Consider the following 18,048-nt stretch of genomic DNA (forward strand, 5'->3'; position numbering starts at 1 on the left):
CAGCCCCTTTTATTATTTTTTATTTTTGAGATTAGGGTTTTGCTAGGTTGCCCAGGGTGCACTTGAACTTGTGACCTTCCTGCGTCAGCCTCCCAGAGTGCTGGGATTACAGACATGTGACACCATACCCTGCTGCTAATTAACTTTTAGGAATCGTGTTAACTGTACACAACTATGCTCTCACAAAGGACTGCCCTTGGTGACAGAAATCATGATTCCAAGTGGCAGTGTCTATATTCCAAAGAGACAATAGTGACATATTTTTGAGAACTATGAGGTGGCATTACTAATAATTTTATATTTTGTCACAGAAAATATTAAGTGCTGTGCTATTTTTATGACATTTAATTAACCAAAGAAGACTGACATTAACCACTTTCAAATTTAAACAAATATTTCTGAATACAATTCTGTATACAAGCAGAAGATTTAAGGATATATTCCAGAATGAAAATCTTCATACATAGACGAGAGATGCTTTTTAGGGCCTTTTAAAATTAAAAGAACTAAAAATATGCATTAAAAATTTCTTGGGGCCTTTCGGCTTTTGGCTAGGAGGAGGCTAAGGTGCAACTTTCTTCGGTCGTCCCGAATCTGGGTTCATCCGACACCAGCCACCTCCAGCATGCCGCCCAAGTTCGACCCCAACGAGATTAAAGTCGTGTACCTGAGGTGCACTGGTGGTGAAGTTGGCGCCACGTCTGCCCTGGCCCCCAAGATCGGTCCCTTGGGTCTGTCTCCAAAAAAAGTGGGGGATGACATTGCCAAGGCAACTGGTGACTGGAAGGGCCTGCGGATCACGGTGAAACTGACCATTCAGAACAGACAGGCTCAGATTGAGGTGGTGCCTTCTGCCTCTGCCCCGATCATCAGAGCCCTCAAGGAGCCGCCAAGAGACAAAAAGAAGCAGAAAAACATTAAACACAGCGGAAATATCACTTTTGATGAGATTGTCAACATTGCCCGACAGATGCGGCACCGGTCTTTAGCCAGAGAACTTTCCGGAACCATTAAGGAGATCCTGGGGACCACCCAGTCTGTGGGCTGCAACGTGGACAGCTGGCACCCTCATGACATCATAGATGACATCAACAACGGCGTTGTCGAGTGTCCAGCTAGCTAAGAACCAAAAGAAAATATATCAATAAAGAGATGATCTGACAAAAAAAAAATTTCTTGGGGCTCAGGGTGTGGCTCAGTGGTAACACCAATACTTAGCATGCACAAGGCCTAGGGTTCAGTCCTGAGTACAAGAAAATATAATTAACCTAAGTGGGTAAATGAATCAAAGGGTAAGTAAAAATATGTAACTGTGATAATTCAAATAGAAAAATAGGAAAGCCCAAATTATACACTAATTCCAGAAAGTCCAAATATTTATATCTAGTAAGATATAGTACCTAACTAAAGGCAAGAAGCACTGTTATAACTCAAACTTTGGTAAATATTGTTTGTGAGCCTTTGAAAATATCTCTGTGGTTGTAAGTACGTGTGATGGGGTCCCAATAGTAAATTTTAGCTTATGTATTTTTCTCTCAGGAAAGGGGAAAAATGAAGCAAAACTTGGAACATTTAAGGCTACTTATAAAGTAAGAAATGGTTCTTCTACTTCCTTTGTGAAGTTTCCAGGTACCAAAGCACACTTTCTTTTGAACGGCCCAGGATGCCTGTCCTTCTGTCCCTAAACATCCAGAAGAGCAGTTCTCTGATTCCTATTCAGCAGAGTATCCTGGGTTTATCCACACTGACATGGGCAGTCAGTAGTGAATTCTGATGGAAGAAGCTGCTTTTCTAAAACAAACTCTTCAAGCTATAAATGTGCATTGAGATTTTTTTACTTACTCTATCATATGTAGCAGTAACTTCAGGCATCTTCACATCTGATTCAGTAGGATAAAATGTGCCAGCCCCATGTGTGTTGTTAGTTAAGCCATCAGAGAACTGTGAAAGAAGGGATCTAATCACTTGTTTGTCCTTCAGCAGTCTCCTACGGCCGCACCCTCATGTCAGCAATTGTCCAGGGTCTACTTGCTCATCATCAAATGCGCAAAGATCCACCACAGCAATCAGAGCCACACGCTACATATTCCTCTTTCTCACTCATGTAAGCCTCATATTAAAATTGGTACTAGGAAAGAGAAAAAGAAGCATGTTCACTCTGAAGTGTAAATGACAAATAGTGATGCTCAGCCAGCTGTCTTGTACAAGAGCAGTTCACCTTTAAGTCTCTACTTACTAGCTAAATAAATTTCCTATTATTTCTTCAAATATGGACACACCTTACTCTTCTCTACTGGGCAAGATATTTATATGGTTATAAGCAGCAGAATGTCTCTACTAGTAAAAGGTAGTCGGGACAGCTGTTGAATGTGAGAGCCAGCTTTTAGTATGGTGCTAAAGAGGAAGACGTGGAGAAAAGCTTGAACACAGAAGGTTTTAGTTCCTTGAGCTTTATTTTCTCTTCCTTATTTTTATGCTGAGTGGGCCTGGTTTTCCTCTGCTGTCAACAGACTGTTTCACACTTCTTGGCATTATTGACTTATTTTTCTCCTGTTGACCAAGCTGGAGGCCGAGTTATGTGCTCACTCTGAAAATGCTCCTTCAGAATCATGCCTCTGAGCTTTCTGACCAAGGCAGAGAGTAAGTAGGTACTGTGCTGTATGCAAATACACACATATTTCTCCGTGTAGGCCAAAAGGAGGGAGGCACATTGCAAATGCCTTTACAACAAGAACTTTTGAGATGGGTTATTTCATAGCGTCATTGAAAATAAGCTTTTAGAAAACAAAAAAGTACAGAAGAATAATTATCTATAAAGTAAGTTGCGGGAAAAAAAATCACACACAAAACAAAACATGACTAATACTTCAATAGTGAGTTCACCTCAAGCATTTCATGAATTTCACATGACCCACCCACTTTTTCTCTGTACCTCTGAAGACTACCATATCAGCAGCAATAATACTCTGTTGTTCAAGTGCCAGATTTACATCTCAACATAGCCCTGGCATTCCTGAATGTAGAATACTGTACTGTTTGCTGCCTCCTTTCTGATTTCTATTATAAGGTTAATTAATGTTCCTTGCCCCTCCTCTCTTAATCTCATGCCACCTCTTACCTCTCAGCAGCCAGGGATTTTTTTTTCCCTCTGTAGTTCTTTTCCTTTCCTTTCTCTTCTTTGTCATGAGGTGAACTACCTGCAAATTCATTCTTCAATCAATTTAATGTCATTACAATTCAATGTCTTTATCTTTCAGCACAGATGATTTTTGAGATGACAAGCCAGGGACAAAGACCTGATGAAAGCACCTTTTCTGGCCCTATTCTCACTTTCTTCCCCAGATTTATGTTGTATGGAAAATGGTCAGAAGTTCAGGGTTTCATGGCTACTAGAGTCTCTTTCTTGGTAGGCCTTTAAATAAAAAAGAGGACTTGCTGTTTTGAGATTGTATTGGGGATGAGTTAAGCAAAAATTTCCACGCCAGAATTACATCAGAAAATTTTCATTTCCAATGGAAGTGTGGAAAAGGGTGGGGTGATTTTAAAATATTTGTACTCATATGTGTCAAATTTAATGGAAAATCAGCCAGAGCCAAACAAGCTATTTAAAGGAGCTTTCTTTCTTTCCCATAATTCCTCTGGGGTTATGAGCCCCAATAGACTCATAAGGCTCAAGGAGTAACTTGATCATTTTGGTTCTGTTTATATACCTGTGCTTCCCTCTCTCTTTCCCTCCCTCTCCTTGTCTCCCTCTCTCCCCCATCTTTGTAGTATGGGGGGTTGAGCCCAAGGCCTTCTCATACATACAGGCAAGACCTATAAAAAAAAAAAAATCAGGGGCTGGGAAGGTAGCTCAGTAGAATAAGCACTTGCTTGGCAAGCACAAGGGCCTGAGTTCAATCACTGGTTCCACACACACACAAAAATAATAATAATAATAATAAATAATAATAAAAATAAAATTCAGGCAGGGTCTTGATAAATTGTTCAGTTGCCCAGGCTGGGCTCAAATTTGCAATCTCCTTTCCGTGCCTCCCACATCGCTGGGATTTCAGACTTGTGCTACCGAGACCAGCTGACACCTGCACTATTAGCCTGCAGGTAAATGGGACTGGAGATGAATATGTAGAGATGAAGGCATGGAAGGTATGCAGAGAAGGAGCACGTGCGTGCATGCGTGCGTGCATGTGTGCACACCATGTTGCTTGAGATGTTACTACAGAAAGTGCAGCAGCGGAAGGAAGCACAGCACACTGCGGGCCAACAGTGCCTCTGTGTGGGTGTCTGGGAGTACATGAGATGTATCTGTGCTGAGAGGGAGTGAAGGAAGGAGAAATGTATGCATTCTTCAAAAGGAATTGCACGCGTTGGAGGTTGCTTTTGAGAGTATAGAAAGGAAGGATTGAGAACCACAGATAAAGTATGCCCAGGATCCTGACCGCACATTCTTCTAAATTTCCCCCAACCCGCTAAAACAAATGTTTGCTGTGTTCATTTTTCCTTGGCCCCGAGTCTGCCTGACACATGGTCCTCCCTACCCACTGGCAATGCCCCTCTGACTTCATCAGCACATGGATGTCATATTTGATCTGTATTATTTTTCATCAGTACCCTGTTCAGAGAGTGATCTTAGTCTTGAGTGCGTATTTCCCTCACATGAATTACAGTTTCTGAGGATTCAATTTTTATCTTTTATTTTTTATTAATTTTATTGACAAGGATTCAATTTTTAAAACTAAAGTTTGTTCTTCTTTCCTGTTCTCTCGTCACTTGTTATCAATTCTGAGCACTTCTCAGCAAATGTTTAACATATTATTGTACAATACCTCTTCATACAATTTTCTTCCCTTTACAAAGCCTCTTATGACATGAGTAGGATTTTTTTTTTTTAAACTGCAATGTTGGGGATAGAATCTAGGCCTAGGCAAGTGCTAGGTTGGTGCTGTTATCACCGAGCCTCATCCCCAGAACAGAATTTATTTTTTAAATTAAAATGTGTCTCTTAAATTTTTTTTCTCTCACTCTCTGATACCTGAGATCAAATCACTGAGCTTCAGCATACCTGTCACACTGCCTACATCCCAGCCCTTTTAAGTTTTTTTTTAAATTTTGAGGCAAGCTCTCAGTAAGTTGTCCAAGCTGAGTTCACATTTGTCATCTTCATGCCTCAGCCTCCTAGCGTGCTGGGATTACAGATGTGTGCCACCATACCTGTTCCTTGGCTCTGGGAATTGAAGGCAGGGTGGTTCTGTCATTGAGCAAGACCCCAGTATGCTTTTTACATTGGGCAGATTTACAAAATTTTTTAAATTCTAGGGCTAGGGATGTAGCTCAGTGTTACAGTGCTTGCGTTGCTTGCATAAGGCCCTGAATTCAATCCATAGTACCACAAAAACAAAAAATGATAAAATTCTGTGTAAAATTCCAAATCTGCAGAAATAATACAATGTTCAGCCCATATCGACCATCACCAGATTTAATACATTGGCTTCACATCTGTACAAGCTAAGTGTACAGCTAACTGCCCATGGCCCTCCTCATCCCATTCCTCTCCCTCCCTCTTTCACACTCCCAAAGCAAGGATGGGAAAGTGTAGGGTGTGTCTGTGTGTGTGTGTCTGTGTGTGTGTGTGTGTGTACAATGCCCCTCCTGCATGGTCAGAGTCTACTGCATTGCCCAAAGGACTTTGTTCTCCCTCCCAGTGGGGGTAGGGGCTGGTGATTGAGCCCCAGAATTGCTCAAACACAACATAAGCAAGGTCTGTTGGGCTGGGGAGATAGCTGAGTGGCGTAAGTGCCTGCGTGGCAAGTGCAAGGTCCTGAGTTTGATCCCTGGTACACACACACACACACACACACACACACACACACAAAGAAAAAAGAAAAAAAAGAAAAGAAAAAAGAAACAGCAAGGTCTATGGGCCTCCTGAAGGCCAAAGGATGGGATGGATGAGCACTTTTTCAAGTCTTTGCAAAGGTGTGAGCCCAAGGCTTGCAGGAGGCTGAATCCCTGTCAGCTGAGACCCTTCCTACAAGGCAGGTGGGATGCAGGAAGAGAGAGCAGCACAGCAACCTTCAGCTGACCTGGGAAAAGGAAGAAACACATTCCGAGGAAGTGGGATTAGTATAGTGGCGAGGGGGTGCGAATTGAAGACCCATTGCACCCCGAGAAGGAGGCACCCTCAGGTGGAGAGTAGCTTTACACAGCTGCTGTTTCCCTGAGCTTCAGAAAGGACAGGGCTGAGGGTGCCGTCATGAATGTAGCCTGGGGGTGGGCGGTGTGCCCTGGCTGGGCCAGAAAACCATTCCCAGTCTGCCAGACATACTGCCAACCGCATGACCTGCCTGGGTGGCATTCACATGAAACACCGAGCTGCTTTAGTTCCTGGAAGCACTGTGGGTCCAACAGAGACCATTCAACACTATTTACGGGCCTACTTTGAACATTTCTTTATAAACTGAATCATACAGTATGTGGTCTTTTGTGTTTGGCTTCCATAACACACTGTTTTCAAGGTTTAAACACATGGTTGTGTGTATCTGTACTTTGTATTTTTTGAAATCTGGCCTTTCTGTGCCACCCAGACTGGTCTTTAACTCCTAGACCCAAGGGGTCCTCCCACCTCAGCCTCTTGACTGTACTTCGTTCTTTCAAATGCTCATATATTCCTTTACGCTATGAGTGTAAGTCCATAATTGGCTCCATTCGCCCACTGATGGACATTTGGGCTGTTTCCACTTTCTGTCCATTATGAATCATACTACTAGCAGAGAATATTTGTATACAAGTTTGTGCATAATTATATTTTCATTTCTCTTGGATATATACCTGGAATGGTCATATGGCAACCCTGTAATATTCTGAGGAATTGCAAAATGCACTTCCCTCAACATCTTATTTAAAAAAAAAAAAAAATACGCATTTTGTACAGGGTTTCACTACGCAGCTCCGATTTGCAATGCCCCTCCTGTTTTCAGCGCTGGGATTACAGTCGTGCGCCACCACACCCGGACACGTGCGGGGGTAAAAGGGGGGCGGCTTGCGACACCGGGGATCCAACCCAGGCCCTGCTCTTGCCCAAGCGGCCGCTTAGTCCGCTGAGCTATCTTACCGGACCAACACGTTAATATTCTTATTATAAAAACCCTGGATTTAGTGCGCGTTTCTGCAGTGTCCCAGGGGAGGGCCGCTGTCAAGGAAAAGGATCGCTTTTCCGAGGCCCATGTTTTTCTCTGAGCCAAAACATCTGACCGGGTGCGCTCGACTGAAAGCGCACTTTCTGCCTCCAGCCCGGCCCCGCCTCCCAGCGCTTGCTGACCACAAGATAACCGACGCCTCCAGCAGAGGCCATATGGACCTTGTAGTTTTCTTTCCGCACACCTGCGCAGAAACTGCGGAAGCAAAACTACAATCCCCAGAATGCTCCTGTTATACGGGGGCCGGCTGGACCATTCCGCGTAGGGTACTCCCGCCCTCTTCGGTCTCGGCAGTTCTCCAGGGCGTCTGTAAACACCCCAGAGACTGTCATGGAGAGGGAGGCGGCGGCAGCGGCGGCGCAGGGAGGCGTTTGGGGCCACTTCCAGGGCCCGCGCTGCCATTCCTGAACCGGTCCCCGGACCCCGTGACTGTGGCATCAGAAAGCTAACTGTTAGACAAGAGGAGGCAGCAGTCAGAACCCCATCCCCTTCCTCCCGGGGCGGGGGCCGGGCCGGGCCGGCCTGTCCGCCGAGATGGATGACAGTAAGGTAAGTCTGGAGGTTTGCACGCGCAGCTGCCGCCGCCGCCGCCGCCGCCGCCGCCTGCTTGTCGCTAAGTGCTAGTCCCACCGCCGAGCCTCTGCGTGAAGTCCGTGCCAACACCCAAGAAACACCTGCCTTAGACGTCCCCGCGCCTACCTGTGATGGCCCGATGGTACCCAACCCGAACTCGGGCTACACCCGGGCTGTGTGTCTCCTGGAAGGGGCCTCTTCTGGAAAATTTCACTCCCAGGGCAACCCTGTTTGCCAGCTCTCCCAGGGAGTACAAACCCTCGTCCCTAACCTGCCTATCCAGATAAGAAACTACAGTTTTAGCCTTTTCTTTGTGCCTTCTCTTCTTCCTTCCCAGGCCATCTCAGTTTTACAGACTTGAATCAGTGCACCTTTGAACCAGCCCCAGCTCCCCTTGACGATTTCCCTTTCTCGCAGGATTCTTCACTCAATGCCCCATTCATATACGCTGTTCACTCCCCTTCGGAGTTATTTTCCTGTGGTTGGTTGGAACGTTGCTAAGCTCCTGTTGCTATTTGTCCAGAGGCTAAATCTAAACCTCCTCTAGAAAGCCTTCTCTAAGGAAAATGGTCAATTTCTTCTTGTCATCTCTATTCCACTTTTCCTGCTCAGTGCATCTAGGTACATAGTGTGCATTATTGGCTCATTCATATAGTTGATCTATGAATGGCCTGTTGTTTCTGTATTTAGATCTAGATTTAGATTAGTGTTTAGTTTTATCCCATGAAGATAAAAATAGTCAGAGACTTGCTTGTTGATGTTGAAGAGTTGGGCAGGAATCAAACTTTAAAAATTTGCCAATTTTTTAAAGTAGAAATCATACTCTCTTTTTTTCTTTTTTTGTATTTTAGGGAAGGGTCTACAGGGTGTTCAGGGTCTCACCACTACATTGGACTCATAGTGATTCTCCTGTTTACAGCCTCCCAAGAGCTGGGATTACAGTCTCAATTGCCATTTCAGCGTGTCCCAGTGGTGGGACTGGCAGGGCAGGCCCAGGAATCGAACCCCCAGCCCCTGCACCTGCTTGCAGACACTTTAATCCACTGAGCTATTTGGCTAGCCCTTATCAGCTTTTCAAAATCCGCTTTTCCATAGTTTCTGGCATACTCTTTGGGAGAAGTTTTCCCTTTGTTTAGATGTCCTTTTTGTCTTCCACCTAACCAGTAAAATTTTGCAGCTGCCAAATTTTTGATTCACACATCCTCAGAACAGAAAAATTTCCAGATTCTCTGTGCTGCTTGTTTTAGTGCACATTATTTCCTCTTCTTTTGAGAAGAGTAATAGAATGGAAAGCCCAGTCAGGATTCTAGAACTGAGCACTGATTACTTGTAAAGTAGCAAACCCCTTCATATTTCTAAAATAGAAAGGGGAATTCTGAAAGTTTCCCAGAAAATAATTGTTCATAAAATATTTGGTACCAGATCTGTGTTAATTTTGAAATTAAGCTTAAATATAAAGCCCACTGTCTTTCCCAGAAAATAGTAATTTGTAGATGTTTGAGGATGCTGAAAGAATATATCGTTCCTTGATTTTCTCACCTTGAGACTCCCTACTAATTTCAGTTGTATCCTTTTTAGAACTTTGAAAGTTTCTTTTTTACTTTTTTCTTTTCTTTTTTCTTTTTTTTTTCCCGGAACTGGGGATTGAACTCAGGCCCTTGTGCTTGCCAGGCAAGCATTTATTCTACTGAGCTATCTCCCCAGCACAAAAGTTTCTTAAAGTCTTCAATAATCTCAAATTCAGTCCAAGAAAAGCACGTAAGATTTTAAAATATTTACTTACCTCTAAGATCACATTAGGGGTTTTCTAAAATTAGCAAATGGCATTGAGAGAGATAGAAAATTTCATCTAGCATTATACCTCGTAGAGGATCAAGTACTACTAGTTAATAGTGATTGGAAGAGTGGTGACATGAAAGAGGTTGCCCCATCCGGCGAGAAGCTCAGCGGACTAAGTGCCTGCTTTGGCAAGCCCAGGTACCAAAGTTTGATCTTGGGACCCGTATGCCACACTGGCCCCACCCCCGGGAAAGCTGAGCAGGCCACCGTGTCCAGAAGTGGCGCATGCCTATAATCCCAGCGCTGTGGAGGCTGAAGATAGGAGAATCACTATGAGTCCAAGCTATGTAGTGAGACCCTGTACCAAATACATAAAATGAAGAAAAAAAAAAAGATTGCCCCAATGTATATGAGCTTTCTTAATCAATGTGCTCCAGTTGAACATACATGCTAGAGAAGATATAGCAAATGGGAACAACCAAGGGAAGGTAGATTGGGTCTCATAGAAGAAAGGCTTGGGAAAATACTATGTGTCAGAGCCAAATACTGATCTGCTAGAGTGGATGTCCTGTTAAACTAGTTGGGAAGAAAAATTCCAGACTATCCTTTCTCTCTCTGTCTCTCTCTTTCTCTCTGTCTCTATAGATAGACAGACAGATAGATAGATAGATAGATAGATCTCACTACATAGTTGAGGCTAGCCTTAAATTCCCTATATAGCCCAGGATGGCCTTAAACTTGCAGCACTCCTCCTGCCTCAGTCTCCCTAGAGCTGGGATTACAGGTTTATAATACCACACCAAGCCTCTATTCTCATATCTTTGACATGATGCTAGTATCTTCTTTGAACACTTTGGTGAGAATGAGAAATGAGCATATTTAAATATTTCTGTATAGCTAGAGCAAACTTTCTGTAGAAGTCCAGATAATAAATATTTGTGGGTCGCATGGTCGCTGTTGCAATTAATTATTCGGCTTCCATTATTCCCATTGTATCATGAGATCAACCACAATGAATGGACATGGCTGTGTGCTAATACCACTTTATTTATAAAAACAGAAAGCAGTTTATATTTGGATTTCCAGCGGGACAATCATTTGCTGACCTCTGAGCCTTGAGTACAAGTGTGGTCAGAGACAAGGATAGAAAGAGATAATCAGGAGCCAGGTTAGGATATGCTTGGTGAGGTAGGTTACAAATTTGGGGTGAGTCTCTGTCAAGGTATAGAAGACACCTGCTGAATCAGAGTATGTGGGGAGGTGGCCCAGGAATTTGAGTTTAACAGCTCTCCAGTGAATGGCTCATGCTCTTAATGAATTTGAAAACGAAGGGTATAGATGTTGGAGAGCCATTCAAAGATTTTTAAAGCAGATCCCCAGTGTGCCCATCCCCAGGGTGTGCTGAGACAGTGATAGAGACTGGGCATGGTGGCGCATGCCTGTATTCCCAGTGCTTGGGAGGCTGAAACCAGGAGGATCACCACGAGTCCGCTCTGTGTAGTGAGACCCTGTAGACCCTGTACTAAATACATTGGAAAAAAAATTTTAAACAGAGGCGACAAAACCAAATTTGTGTTTTTAAGACCATATTTGGGTGAACTGGGTCAAGACTATCAAGACTCAAGGCAGATAGTTTAGTTAGGAAAAACATGTTCATTTGGACATAGTCAGATCTCATTTCTACGCTTTCATTATGATTCTGGACAGATTATTTAATCTCGTCATAATTTCTCTTTACATGTAGGCTGAGGCACTTATTAAATTATTGTGATAAAAATATATATCTAAGAATTTGGTTACACAATGAATTTTCTTTCTTTCTTTCTTTTTTTTTTTTTTTTTTTTTTTTTTTTTTTTTTTTTTTTTTTTTTTTTTTTTTTTTTTTTTTTTGGCAGAACTGGGGATTGAACTCAGGCCCTTGTGCTTGCCAGGCAGGTGTTTATTCTACTGAGCCATCTTCCCAGCACAATGAATTTTCAATATGAGACTTTTCTGAATCCTTAACCACCTTGGTTAGATTGCTCAGAAAAAAGTCTGTACTTCAGAGCATGTTAGAGACCATTACAGTGTAGGTTACACTTGATACAATGAATAAAATCCCTCAAGAGCAAAGAATGTAGAGAAAAGAGAGTAAATGAGAAACCCCCCACCCCACCCAATCTAAAATGACCAAAGAAGGCTAAGGACTAGAATGTAGCAAAATAAACTGAAAAGGAAAGAAAAAAAGAGCTATTGTTACAGTATCTATCTAAGGGTAGAGAGATACAATGTGAGATGCTACAGAAATTTTCAGGTAAAATAAGTAGTGAAAACATCCACTGAATTTTGAAAAAAAAATTCTTTATAAATCAAGCAAGAATGACCCGTGCAGTGTTACAGTGCCAGATGCTTAGAAGCTCAGTTAGGAAGATCACCTGAGCACAGGAATTCAAGGCTAGCCTGACCAACATATTAAGACCCTTGTCAGATACCTACATAGCATATACTTGCCTATCTCCCTAGACAGCAGGGACAGTTTCAACAGAAATAGAGTAGGAGACAAAACGTATCAGTTGTGGAAGGCCTGGGTAAGAAGGCAGCAGACAAGATAGTCATCTCACTGAATTTGTACCAGCTCAGGCATTGCTGAAGTATATGTACTGTTATATTTAGGTGAAATTATACTTAGCTCCAGCCTCCAAAAAGAATAGCCACGGTGGGGGGGGGGTAGGGATAAAAGAGGAGCAGCATTAGTTAACTCAGTATAGAGATGAGTACTGGCAGTAAGGTTAGCACCAGGAAGAAGTGATTAGATACTTTCTGACGATCGGAGAAATAAGAGAAAGTGCCTCACCCGTAGCAGTGAAGGAAGTTATGGGAGTCATAACACCCAATAAAGATGCGTCTATTTGCTTCGCTTTTCCTTTAAAGTGGTAAACAGCAGTGGTGAGGTACGCTGCTGTGCTCTTTAATCAGTGGGTGATATCTTTTCACTTTGTGTTTTTAAGAGAAAGGTGAGACAAGCCCTCCTGCTTTAGCTGAAGTTACTGGTACCACTTACTTCATGTAAATATGGTTATTCCCGTAGACTTAACAACTTGAAACTTACAAATTGCCTTAGGAAGTAGTACATTAGGATGTAAATAGGTCCAAAAAGATGGTAAAGTAATTAGAGTTCTTCATTGATTTTTAAGATTTTTATACCCTTTTCAGATTTTATATTATTTTAAAACAACTTAGGTAAATTGTTCTGGGTTATGATATCAATTTAAATTAATTTCAAAATGCTATGAAATTTTCTTTTTTATTATTTATGCAATTGGCTGTCAATTAATGTATTCTGCGGTGCTGGGAATCAGACCCAGGGGTTTGCATATGCTAAGCCTGTGCTGTACAACTGAGCTATACCTTTAGTCTTCGGGTATTAACTTTTTTTTTTAATTTTATTTATTTTATGTGTGTGTGTGTGTGTGTGTGTGTGTGTGTGTGTGTGTGTGTGTATACGTGTGTGTGGCCAGCTCAGCCCACCAGGGGGCGGGGCTGGCTGGCATGTGGTGCTGGGGGGTTGAACCGCGGTCCCAGTGCCCTGCTAAGTCTGTTTTAAGTAGGTGCTTTAGACCACCGAGCCATCTCACCAGCCCGTTCAGGTATTACTTTTTGTTTTTGTCTTTTTTTTTTCTTTTCTTTTTTTCTTTTTTTTTTTCTTTTTTTTTTTTGAGGTCTTGTTATGCAGTTCAGGCTGGCCTTGTGCTCACTTTTGTAGCCCCTAGACTGGTCTTCAACTTGCAGCGACTTCCAGTCTTAACCTGAGTGCTGAAATTATAGGTGTGCTCCACCATGCTTCTTTCCGGGGCCAGCATGGCATGCAGGGTTAGGGATTGAACTCAGGTCTTTGTGTTTTCCAGGTGAGTGTTTATGCCTCTGAGCTATCTCCCCAGTCTTTGTTTTTGTCTTTTTTGAGACAGGGTTTCATTATGAGGTTCAGGCTGGCTTTGAATTCACTTTGTAGCCCAAGCTGGCCTGGAACTCACAGTGATCCTCCTGCCTCAGCCTCTTTTGTAGGTATTACTTTTTACAGTGAAGAAAAACATACTAAAGTAGCCGAGGAAGTAGAATTAGGAAAAAGTGAGATTGTAGAGAGATCCTTTTGCGAGTGGTCCCCACTTGTTTGGATGTAGTAGGGATGGAAAGGAAGCGAGAAATCAAAGATTTGGTCAAGAAATGTACTGGCATGACCTCAGTAGGCGGGCATGGAGAGTGGCAGTCACAGGACAGTTCAAGGATGTGGAAGTGTCTGTTAGTGAACCTTCTCACCTCTCCACTTAATTGAGCACCTGACATCAAAGTGAGTTGGAGTAGAGGAGTGCCTACCTTTGATGCTGCAGGGTGTGGAAAGCACCCATCAGTGTTAAGTCTTCCCCAGGACTTCTGTGTTCAGATTAACGGCCCTGTGTGAGAATGCAGGAGAGAAGATGCTTGCTATTAGGAAGTTACCTTTGGACCAGTTGTTATGATGTAAATCTGAGGAGTTGGGTTCTAGTCCTTCCTCTGTCATTCAAAGTCTCTGGACCATTGTCATCAACAGAGTGACCACATACACAGTGTATGTGCATATGTACATGTATGCACACATCCCTCCACCCCCAGCTTTCCTTTAAATGCCCATAATCTACTGCAGTGTTACTGCTTGTTCTGTGTCTGCTACTTTTCACTAGTCTAAATGCATTAAGAGCACTGATCCCACCTTCTTATGTTTATTCTTTTCCCACATTCTTATGTTTATATTCTCAGAGTTTTACTGTATTTGGATCAAGTTGGGTAGTTAATAATTATTGAAGTTAGTGTTTATATTGTTTGATCAGACTTACATGCCTGTATCTGGTAATCTAAGCAATGACTTTGAAGGTAACAATATGTAATATAATAACCACTGTCAATTTCCAATAGCTTATTTTGAAATTATGGATTGATTGGGTTTTTAATTCTCTTCAAAATGAAAATGAATAAGTGTTAAACACAGGGATGACCTTTCCTCTTTCCCTGAAAAAGATGAGGATACTAACACTTACCTTAGGAGGCAGTGTGAGATAACATGAGCTCCTCAGAGACTGGCTCTCCGGAGACCTTGTTCCTAAGAAGTGCTTTCCCACAGCACAGCCTGAGCTGGCCCTGAGTTTTAAGTTTTTATTCTGTTCCCTCCCAAAATGGATAGAAAATGGCCCAAGAGTCCGTAGAGGAGAATAGGATTTACTGGACACCAGAGCCTTCCTCATTTTAAGAAGCCTCAGTTAATTCCTGAACAGTAGGCAATGACTGAGCAACATGACAGTCATGTCCTCTGGCTGTGAAGCGTGAGCCACCTATAATATCCTTAGGCTTTTGCAGACTGGTTTCTTTCTTTTACAGTAACATTTCATCTTAGAATGATTGGAAAACCTCTTCTTGGGTAAATCTAGTAATTTTATCTTAGTTCTTAGCCTTTTGAGACATAATTAGAACTCTAATGCTTATCCCCTCCCTCCATAATGGTCTTTGTACACCTAAGCCTCTGTGCCATCGTTTGATTTTTTTTGGGGGGGCTGGCTTATTTGTTTGTTTTTTGGGGGTTTGGGGTTTTGTTGTTGTTTTGTTTTGTTTTTTGATTTGTAAGTTTGAGGTGGAACCCAGGACACTCAACCCTGAGCTACATCTCCAGCCCATGTTATGTTCATAACATTTCTTTCTTTCTTTTTTGTTTGTTTGTTTGTTTGTTTGTTAGCAGAAGCAGGGATTGAACTCAGGCACTTGCGCTTGCCAGGGAAGCACTTATTCCACTGAGCCATCTCCCAGGCCCTCCATGTTATGTTATGTTACGTTACATTACATTATTTTACTTTGTTATGTTGAGACAGGGTCTCCTTGACTTGCTCATGTTGGCTTTGAATTTGATCTCCTGCTTTATTCTCCTGAATAGCTGGGACTACAGGCTTATATGCAGTCTTCCATTCTTCTATTATTTTGGCACTAATTTTTAAAAAAAAATTTTTTTGTTGAGACACTGTCTCATTTGTAGTCCTAGCTGACCTCAGACTTGCAGGTTAGCCTAGGCTGGCCTTGAACTCACAATCACCCTGCTTCAGTCCTCCCAAGTGCTGGGAATGTAGACATGTGGCAACATGCCTGGCTGTTTGCTTTTTAAGGTTCACTAAGCAATCACTTTAAAAAAAAACAGCTTTCCTAAAAGAATTCACATATCATAAAATTTACACTCATGATGTATTCAATTCTGGACTTTTTAGTATATTCACAGAGCTGTGCAACAATCATCAGTAATTCTTTAACATTTTATTACCCCCAAAAGAGATAATCATAAACAAACTGAAACACCCATATAATAGAATGTCATTCAGCAATAAAAAGGAGTAACCACACAGAAAGACATGGAAGAGTGCTAAAAGCGTACTGCCAAGTGAAAGCACATTTGAAAAGGCCATGTAGTATATGATTCTACATATATGGCATTATGGAAAAGGAAAAACTATACAGATACTAAAAACATCAGTGGTTTCCATGGTTCTGAGGGAAGGAGGAAGGGAGGGAGGAATACACAGAACATAGGACTTTTTTTCCTTTTTCTTTTTTTTTTTTTTTTTGAGACAGGATCTATGTTGTTCAGGTTGCCCTTGAACTCACTGTGTAATGCAAACTGGCCTCAAATTTGTAGTGGTCATCTTGCCTCAGCCTCCCAAGTGCTGAGGATTACAGGCGTGCACCACCATGCCCAGCAAAGAGCATAGGATTTTAAGGGAAACTATTGTGTATAACAGTGCATTCTGTATGATACTGCAGTGGTGGACACATGACAGTGTGTATTTGGCAAAACCCATAGACTGAACATCAAGAGTGAACCCTAACAAACTGAAGACTTCGGTTACTAACAATTTAGCTCATCAGTTTTAACAGATTACTGTGTAATCAAGATGTTAATGGAGGAAACTGAGGAGAGGCAGCATGATATGGGAGCTGTACTTTCTGCTTCATTTTCCTGTAAACCTAAAGTAAAGTAAAATAGTCCAAAACTAAAGTCTATTAAGGAAAAAACCCCAAGCCTATTAAGCACTTTCTTTTAGTCTTTCGAGATGAATATGCATTTTTGCTCCTTTTTTTCTGTTCATATGGTGTATTATCACTGATTCCAGATATTTAATCAACCTTTAGTCATATGACAGTTTCCTCTTATGAAGTATAATACTATCAATATGATGCTAAATTCAGTCTTCTGTGTTTTATTGAGGACTTCTCCATACATATTCATAAAGCATATTGTTCTTTTGTTTTCTTTGGTTCTTTTTATTGGGCAAATATTGGCCTCATAAAGCCAGTTGGGAAGTGATCTCTTTCATTTTTGGGAAGATTTTGTGAAGCATTAGTATTCTTTAAGTATTTAGTTGAATTTACCAATGAAATCATCTGATCTTGGACTTTAATTCAGTCTCTTTACAGTTGGTCTATTCAGATTTTCTGTTTGTTCTTGAGAAGAAACTCCTCACGCCCAGTACTGAAGGTTGAACTAAGCTACATGCCCAGACTTGTTACATTTTTTGAGAAAAGGTCTTGCTAATTCACAGAATTCCCCAGGTTGGGCTTGAACTTGAAATTCTCCTGCCTCAGCCTTCCTGAGTACTGACATTCTTCTGCTTTGGAAAGGAATTTGCCCATTTCATCGAATTTTTTGGCATGTAATTTTTCATCATATTTCCTTATAACCCCTTTTTATTTCTGTAAGGTTGGTAGTGGTGTCCTGTACTTAGGTTCTGATTTCAAAGTTTTTGAGGGCTGGGGAGATGGCTCGGTGGAATAAGTGCTTCCCTGGCAAGCGTAAGGGTCTGAGTTCAATCCCCAGTTCTGGAAAAAAACAAAAAAAAAACAAAAAACCCAACATCAAAGTTTTTGAATTCTCTCAAGGTTGGCCAATTTTGATTTATTTATTCATTTGTTTATCTATTTATTGTTTGGTGGTATCAGGAATCAAACTCAGTACCTTGCGCTTTCCAGGTACTGAAAAGTACACACTTAATCCACTGAGCTATCTCCCTGGCAAGATTATTTTTTAAAACAGGGTCTTGCTATGCAGTTCAGGCTAGCCTCATACTCATGGCAATCTTCTTGCCTCGTCCTCCTAAATTCTGGAATCACAGCCATGTGCCCTTGTTGATTATTTTGTGGTTGGCCCTTGATTATTTTGAAGAGCTTTTGGTTTCACTGATATTTCTTATTACCTTCAGTCTGTTTGCTTGCTCTAAGCTTAATTCAATCTTCTTTTTCTGGTTTCTGAAGTTTAGGCTGTTGATCTAAAAGCTTTCCTTTCCTTTTTTACTTTCTTTTCTCAATGCCTTCATACCAGTCTTTTATTGTTTATTTTGAGACAGGGTCTCACCAAGTCACTAAATTGCCCAGAGTGGGCTGAAATCTGTGCCCTTCCAGAGTACAGGAAGGACTACAGGTGTGTGTTGCCATGCCCAGCTTCTTTTATTTATTTATT

At 41.8% G+C, this 18,048-nt stretch overlaps 2 protein-coding genes across 2 annotated transcripts in view; both read left to right on the forward strand.

Annotated features, from left to right (window-relative positions):
- Positions 1-571: 571 nt before the first annotated feature.
- LOC101585517 (60S ribosomal protein L12-like) lies at positions 572-1,164 on the forward strand. The gene has a single exon (XM_004626074.3). The coding sequence runs from the start codon at positions 626-628 to the stop codon at positions 1,121-1,123; it is 498 nt and encodes a 165-aa protein (XP_004626131.1). The 5' UTR covers positions 572-625; the 3' UTR covers positions 1,124-1,164.
- A 6,326-nt stretch (positions 1,165-7,490) lies between these two features.
- Positions 7,491-18,048, forward strand: part of Crebl2 (cAMP responsive element binding protein like 2) — a 26,881-nt gene continuing 16,323 nt past the window's right edge. The window contains exon 1 of the mRNA XM_023709488.1: positions 7,491-7,745. Within this exon, the coding sequence (XP_023565256.1) occupies positions 7,731-7,745 (15 nt within the window). The 5' untranslated portion in view covers positions 7,491-7,730. The remainder of the gene's footprint in view (positions 7,746-18,048) is intronic.

The sequence above is a fragment of the Octodon degus genome, unplaced genomic scaffold, assembly GCF_000260255.1.
Source record: "Octodon degus isolate 3935 unplaced genomic scaffold, OctDeg1.0 scaffold00012, whole genome shotgun sequence".
Classification (NCBI taxonomy): Eukaryota; Metazoa; Chordata; class Mammalia; order Rodentia; family Octodontidae; genus Octodon; species Octodon degus.